General features: G+C 47.7%; 1 protein-coding gene across 1 annotated transcript; it reads left to right on the top strand.

Moving 5' to 3' along the window:
• The first annotated feature begins 1,145 nt into the window (after nt 1–1,145).
• Nucleotides 1,146–6,560, top strand: enpp4 (ectonucleotide pyrophosphatase/phosphodiesterase 4). The gene is made up of 4 exons (XM_035422597.1): nt 1,146–1,327; nt 2,662–3,559; nt 4,287–4,457; nt 5,047–6,560. Exons 2-4 carry the CDS (start codon nt 2,722–2,724, stop codon nt 5,415–5,417), a joined length of 1,380 nt encoding a protein of 459 aa, XP_035278488.1. The 5' UTR covers nt 1,146–1,327; nt 2,662–2,721; the 3' UTR covers nt 5,418–6,560.
• Nucleotides 6,561–8,001: the final 1,441 nt, after the last annotated feature.

The raw sequence follows: 8,001 nt of genomic DNA, 5'->3' as shown, positions 1-8,001 counted from the left end.
AGTATGGGCCACTAGAGGGTGTAGAACGATCAAGAGTCTCAGACGTTCCACTTTTGGAAGGGTAGGGCCAGCGGTATCAGCTGAAAATGTGAGCTCACCCTGAATAAACATGGAATGTTTGGAAAGTGACAAGATAATAATAATTATAATAATAATAATATTATTAATCATAACAAACATATCCGAACAACAACACTAAAAAGAACATTCAGTGCCAAACTCCTCATTAAATCCAGCACAGACTATTTGTGTAAGAACGCTTGATTACAATACACATTGTGGGCAGATATGTCGATCTCTCTCTCTCTCTCCCAGCTGTTACAGCACATACAGGTGACTGAACCTGTGTATTTACCTGTATAGACTTTTCCCTCCCCAGCTGAAGGGCCATTCTCTGATGTTGACTCCATGGTGAATAATTACACATGTCTTCAGGGTTCATGGTATGTGTACTCAAATTGATTTTCTAAAGGTGAAACCCCACCTTGTCATTCGTAATCCAGAAGCACAAAATTCCAATGACAGTTGGAATTTACAAAAAATAAATAAAGTTCTTGCGGAATGCGGAACAATTCATGTCAGTATCACAAGTATGACGCAAGATGGCAATATTTAGCTGGCTTTAGCCTGGTCCAGCTCGTTCGAAGCTGATTTGGAGATGTTCAAGTTTGTTCAATAAATGGTTGAGATGGCAACCATGGTGGCCGACCATCACTAATTCCGGATAGTAGCCCATTCAGCTGCAGCAGAAGCCATCTTAGACTGGTAGCAGTAATTTCCACCAGGAGAGGTTAATAATGTTGATACTCAGAGAAGAAACTGTCGACATAATGTCGTTTCACTACATTAAGCACGTACGCACTAATTTATAGTTAGGAAAATGGCCAGCATTGTTGTACTGAACGGCCTGTTATGTTATGTTTTATAGTAAAGAAGTTGGAAGGTCAAAACTGGGCTTAAAGGAGAAAACGTGACACAATCAGTAGACTAGACAGGAATTATAACACTGTGCATACCATACAGAAAACCGTACAATTAACGCGAAAAAGGGAAATCGTCTGCAAGAATGTTTATTTTGGCATCGATACGCCCACAACCCTCCAAACTCCGCCCACTTATTTTCCCCTTACCAACCATGCGCAGTTTAGAACGAGCTGTCAATCAGCTGTGGAGCGTCACTCAAGAGTCGAAGTTGAGGAAGGCTGAAGTAGCTTGCGTAACTTTTTGTTTTACACCAGCGCGCTACAAGCAACAAACCCTCTATATGTAATGTATTAGCTGCATTATATGGGAGTAAAGTACGTGTGTCAGGTCGTAGCGTCGTAAGGTTAGTAATGGCTTTTTATTAAACACGTACTACTACGCACTTAGCTGGCTAGCTGACGTTAACGGTTTCCGTAATCTTGGGTTCCCGTGCCTTTACAACTTGCAAGTGAAAGTGGGTCTTTGGAAGATTATTCGGATATTATTGTCGTACGACGTGCAGTTAACTAGCAACCTTGTTGATTATTATGACCTATTTCCCCTTCAGATCCTGACGAAATTAAAGTTCCATGTAGTGTGTAGCGCGTGTCTTAAATCATGGAAGTGTTGACTTTGGTTGCGTAGTTCATTTTGTGGAGTCTTATATTTCACAGTCACTTTACTGCAGTCGATGAATGCTTTCTTTCTTTAGTCTTGCGAACTTTTAATTTGTTGGCTTGTCTAAATTGGAAAGCCAAATGCTGCAACTTTAACGTAATTTCTGAGAAGGCTTTCCTTGTAGCCCTTCACAAAGGACTCTTTTGTACGCCGCCGGCTAGTATTGACAGTACTTTTTCTCGGCGATAGCTTTATGGGATTAAATTTTCTTCTTCTAATACAGACGAAGAGAGTCGTTACAGATCGAGCCATCTCAAAGCTTCGGTGCTTACATTTTTACTGTGAAAGTATTGATCGGGCCTCGTCTGTCCATATAGTCCTATAACAATAACATCCTTACTGCGCTTCCGCAATGGGTGTGCTCATATTGTTTGACAGTTATATTCGTAATATATTATATATATTCGGCCATATTCGCAGTACGCTTGCACAGTTTGTTTTAGAATTCGAACTGAATTCCGGTTTGTGGAGCTGTCAAGAGGACAGGCGTCACCAAACATTGTTCCCAGTTTAATGAAATGCCTGCCATATTTGCGATCTAACCTCCACGTTTAGGTCACACCGAGTGGGGCTTGACGTACGTCTCTTGTTTCCGGGATGGTTTCAATTTAATAACTCGTGTAGCAGAACTAATCTGGCGTCTAGTGATTATTCATTCAATGCTGTAAGTGCATGGGGTAAAACTCATTAGCTGTGAGTGATTTAAAATCCTGTCGTGAAACTGTATTTCGTTCGAGTTCACGTACGTTATATTTTTGGCTGGACCGCAACAGCGGGGCCAGCCCTATAAACGCGAATGTCTGTGACTGAGTGAGTGATGAAGTTACACCGCGCATGTCTGTGACTGAGTCACTGACTGATGAAGTTACACCTTTGGTCCGGCGGTCCGGCCCAGCCATACGCTAGGTTTTGACCTGGTCTTGTTTTTATCCGGGCTAAAACGATACTCTGCAAAGCCAAAGGTCCCTGTGGTTTTGTTTGTCAATTTGCATGCCACTCAAACATTTACCTGTGTTTCAGCGTCACGTGTGGAGAGTCAAGAGGGGTGACCTGCACGGAGTCCTGCCCACCTGTTGGAGGATGTTCCGCGGCAGCCTGCTGCTGTTCTTCCTGGCGGGCGGCGCGGCGCTGGTCGCTAGCGAACACGGGGGAAACGGCACGGCAGGCCCCGCCCCCTTGCTGCTCGTGTCCTTCGACGGGTTCCGGGCGGACTACCTGCAGAAGTACGACTTCCCCAACCTGCAGAGGTTCTTCTTCTCGGAGGGGGTGCTGGTGAAGGAGGTCACCAACGTCTTCATCACCAAGACCTTCCCCAATCACTACAGCCTGGTGACGGGCCTTTATGCAGAGAGCCACGGCATTCTCGCCAGCAACATGCACGACGCCGCCACCGGCAAGAACTTCTCCGTCGCCGACGACCGCGACCCCTTCTGGTGGAACCAGGCCACGCCCATCTGGGTCACGGCGCAGGAGGCGGGGCTCGAGACGGCCGCCGCCATGTGGCCCGGGACGGACATCGCCATCCAGAACCGCACCGCCACCCACTTCCTGCGCTACGACCCCCGCGTGACCTTCCGTGAGCGCGTGGCCAACGTGACTGGCTGGCTGGAGCGGGACGAGGCCGTCCGATTCGCCGCCCTGTACTGGGAGGAGCCGGACCGCTCCGGCCACCGCTACGGGCCGGACAACACCACCGAGATGGGGCGTGTCCTCAAGGAGGTGGACGATCTGATTGGCCTGCTGGTGGAGCAGCTCAACAGCTCGGGACTGTGGGGGCGGATCAACATCATCCTGACCAGCGACCACGGCATGGCCCAGTGCTCCCAGGACCGGCTCATCCGATTGGACGGCTGTCTGCACCCCGAGAATTACACGGTGGTGGACCTGACGCCCGTGGGGGCCATCATCCCACTGGGTGGTGAGGGGGTTCTTTATTTCACCCTTTAAGGTGTGAGGTCACAATCATGCGGTTAGAGTGTTCTTAACTGAACATTCTAACGCTGATGTCACAGTCACTGCTGGGTGGCCGGAAGCAGTGGAGTTCTAGAACACCGCAGCCAGTAGTGGGAGTTGGATAAAGGTGTAGGCAGTGGGCAGTTTTTTTTTTCGGGGGGGGGGGGGGGAGGGCAGTCATTGCAGGAGATATTGAGATAAAGTTTTGGGGTTTTGGGGGGTTTTTGCGGATGGCATGCAGCTGTGAGTACGCCCCAGTGATCTGGAGACGTGTGCAATGTGACGTGGAGTCTGCTGCTCTCTCAAGCAGCTCTCAAGTGGCACTCTGCCAGAGCTCAACGGTAGAGCCGCAGGCCTGTGCTAAATACCGCACCCCCCCCCCCCCCCCCGCGGAGGGAGGCGTTCACACGCCAAGCTTCACACCGTGCCCTGACAGAGGCTAACACTAGTACTAGTGGCTGCATGGCAAATGAGAGGCTTCTGGGCTGTTAAAAAAAGGAAACGTAAAAAAAAAGGCTAAATACCATAGACATTTTGAATTTTTTTATGAGCTTCGGTTTAAACAACTGACTAAATATCGTGGCGAATCTTAAAGGGGGTTGGGGGGCTTCCTTGTTAATTGTGGCCAAGTGCTGGCAGTGAATTTTATGTCCATTGCTGTAATTCGTGTGTGTGTGTGTGTGTGTGTACAGACCCTGCACTGGTTTTCAAGGCCCTGAGCAAATGCCACCCCAACATGAAGGCCTACATGAAGAAGGACATTCCTGATAGGCTGCATTACAAGAACAACGAGAGGGTTCAGCCAATCATGCTGGTCGCAGACGAGGGGTGGACCATCGTCCAGCACGGGAACCTCTCCCGACGTGAGAACCCACAGCGCCAAATTACACCACCCTAACGCCAAATTACACCACCCTAATGTCAACATACAGCCAACATACACCACCCTAATGCCAAATTACACCACCCTAATGTCAACATACAGCCAACATACACCACCCTAACGCCAACTTACACCACCCTAATGCCAACTTGTACCACCCTAATGCCAACTTGCACCACCCTAATGCCAACTTGCACCACCCTAATGCCAACATACACCACCCTAATGCCAAATTACACCACCCTAACGCCAAATTACACCACTCTAATGTCAACTTACACCACCCTAATGTCAACATACACCACCCTAACGCCAAATTACGCCACCCTAATGTCAACTTACACCACCCTAATGTCAACATACAGCCAACATACACCACTCTAATGCACACTTGCACCACCCTAACGCCAAATTACACCACCCTAATGTCAACTTACACCATCCTAATGCCAGCTTGCACCACCTGGGGTGCTGCAGTCATACTGTCAAAAATAACAAATCAACCATGTGTAATAATAATAATAATAATAAGGAAGGATAATAATACTTCTTTTCTTTACAATTTGCAGTTGGTGACCACGGATACGACAACTCCCTTCCCAGCATGCACCCCTTCCTGGCGGCGCGGGGCCCGGCGTTCGGGCACGGGCTGCAGGTCGCGGGGCTGAGCAGCGTGGACGTGTACCCGCTCATGTGCCGGCTCCTGGGGCTGCAGGAGAGGCCGAACAACGGCAGCCTTGCCCGGGCCCGGTGCCTCCTGGCTGGGGAGTCCTGCTCGAGCCTGGCCCCGGTGCTGGGGCTGGTGGTGGGCGTCCTCCTGCTCCTCTCCACCTTCACCGGCCTCTTCATCTTCCTCAAGAACAAGGTCCCGTCCAGGTCCCGCCCCTTCTCCCGCCTGGAGCTGCAGGAAGACGACGACGACGACCCTCTGATTGATTGAAAAAGGGGGCTAGGGGGGAGGAGCCTGGATTTGCCCCGTTGGACAATCGACAGGAGGGGGTGGTTGTCACCATCTTCTCCGCACACGTTGAATGAAAACGTTTTTTTTTTTTCTTCTCGAAAAAACCAATCAGATAAGGGCATGGCAATTTGCAGGAAATAAAGAGCTCAGCACCATATTTACACTGTAGGCCTTAATGTTAGGTCCGACCAGGCACGGGAAGATGTATACCTGGGTTTACTTGAATTGATTGATATCACCATGGCAACGATGAACAGGAGACAGGGAGCGTAAACGAAGCGTCGCGGCGTCTTCCTGCCACAAGGGAAACCAGACCGAATAGGGAAGCGAAAGTGACACTTTATGGCGCCTTGACTCTTCTGGGTACGGCTTGTTATTTAGACTCCAGTTACAGGTCGGCGGTGATATTTACTCTGTGCGGCTACTGACGGGCGTGTTGTGTTGGCATGCAGACTGCACGATTAGACGTGTGGCACAGTCCATAGGACGGCCAGCTCTCGAACCTCATATATCCCCCCACCACCCCCCTCGGCTGCGGGTTCGATTCCCCCAACATGGCACTGCGATCTCTCCTCTGTCTGTTACACTGTCTGCTGTATGAAGCAAAACGTAAGAAAGGAGGGCTGACTGTTTGCTCTCATTTTAAAAAAAGAGAGGAAAGGATTTGTCTTTGTAAAATTTCCTTGTGTTTATTTGTTGAAAAGTGGGGGGGGGAATTGTTAATTTAAGTTTTATTCACTTAAATGTGGGTTAATTATTGTTTGATTCTCATTTTCAAAGGTCTTACTTGTTAGTGTGCAATCTTGGTCAAACTCAAATCTATGCAAAGAATGATATTTTTCTAAGGGTTAAGGTTAGAATCGTTTTAAATGCACCGAAGGGCTTGTCATGTTTTGGTTGATGTGTCGTTTTTTTTTGTTTGTTTAAATGTGACTCATCCTTGCCTTTCTGTCTGTTTGAATTATCATCTTACTAGTCGTGGATTTATTTATTTGCTTTGAGGTAGCGTTACGGGTACGTTTCTTGTGTCGTTGTATAAATTAAGACTTTTTACGTAGTGGGGAGTGTTTAAAATCGTCGTATGTTTGACATTGTGAAATAAAGGAGGTTTTTTCTCGTTAAGTGTTGTGTTTTGGATGGAGTGAAAATATGAATTAATGAATGAAGAAATGAGAAATGTGTTCAAGCGCAGAGATTTGCAGAAGTGTGACTTGTGCGGCGTGTGCCTGTACATTTCACCAAAAAGAAATAAAAATGTTACATTTTCATTTCTGCTTTTTTTTTGTTCCTTCTTGCCTCTCGCCCAGTGCATGCTGGGACAGGTTCCAGCACAACCCCCTGCTACCCTGCCCAGGATAAGCGGATATAGATAATGATGTATAGATAATGGATGCGCTTTTTCTGCTGGGTCTGGAACGCCCGATTGTGCTCAGGCTGTGCTGAAGTACTCACCCTCGCCTCCCCCTGTGGGCTCAGCAGACCGCAGACAAACTCTTCTCCCCTGAAGCGTGTGACCGAATCCCCCCCTGCCCCCCCCCCCACCCTGTCTACGCATTAAGCAAATTCAGACTCCACCCCTTTCACCCACCAATTAGGAGTCAGGCTCATTAAGAGGTCAAATGCACACATTGTGCACTTGCCCCATTAGTCCAACACAACAGAAACAAATAGAATCAAATAACAAATAATGGCCAAAAAAGAAAACTTTTCATTTATTTTTTTTCTTACATGTTGAATTTGGGGAAACGTTTGACATTTGACAATGTCACATGCCTTCCGGTACTTTTCAACAGGAGCTTCTGAAATATATTCCCCGCACATGCTTTCCAATGAGAATCAGCCACATCTTAATGGATTTAAACAGGAGCAGGACGACGACAAGACGACAACAAATCATGAATTATTATTAGTAAGGCAGCCACTGTCACACACAATGCATAAAAAATATATTATTTTAAATTCCTGGTACTTGTAGCTGATAGAACTACATCACAGTGCTAACGTCCCTTTGCATGGGAGATTTCACTGCTGTGGACAAAGCTGTCAGAACACTTCAGGTAACTAAGTGACAGTAAGATAATAAATCACTTAGGGAAGGTCTGCCAAACCCTGCTCCTGGGGATCTACCATCCTGTAAGTTCTCATTTCAACCCTAATTTGGCACATCTGACTCTACTAATCGACGAAATCTCCAGCTGATGAATGAGGTGTGCTTTGCTAGGCTTCATTAGGGTTGGAGTAAAAACCCACAGGACAGTCAATCTCCAGGAACGAGATTGGCCAGCTCCGATCTAGGTCATGGGTGTCCAATCTCATCCAAAAGGGGCCGGTGTGGGTGCAGGTTTTTATTTTTGCCAAGCACTACAACACCTGATCAAAGCGATTAATTAATCATGGTCTTCAGTCGAGACCTTGATACGCAGAATCAGTTATCTTCGCGCTGGGCTAAAACAAAAACCCTGCACACACACTGGCCCTTTCCAGGTACGATTGGACACCGCTGCACTAGTGTTTTCAGCCAAGGCAAAGTGTCGAGCATAAACAGCGCCACCTGCTGGGTTAC

Source organism: Anguilla anguilla, chromosome 6, assembly GCF_013347855.1.
Source record: "Anguilla anguilla isolate fAngAng1 chromosome 6, fAngAng1.pri, whole genome shotgun sequence".
Taxonomy (NCBI): domain Eukaryota; kingdom Metazoa; phylum Chordata; class Actinopteri; order Anguilliformes; family Anguillidae; genus Anguilla; species Anguilla anguilla.
This window is presented reverse-complemented; position numbering and strand designations above follow the sequence as displayed.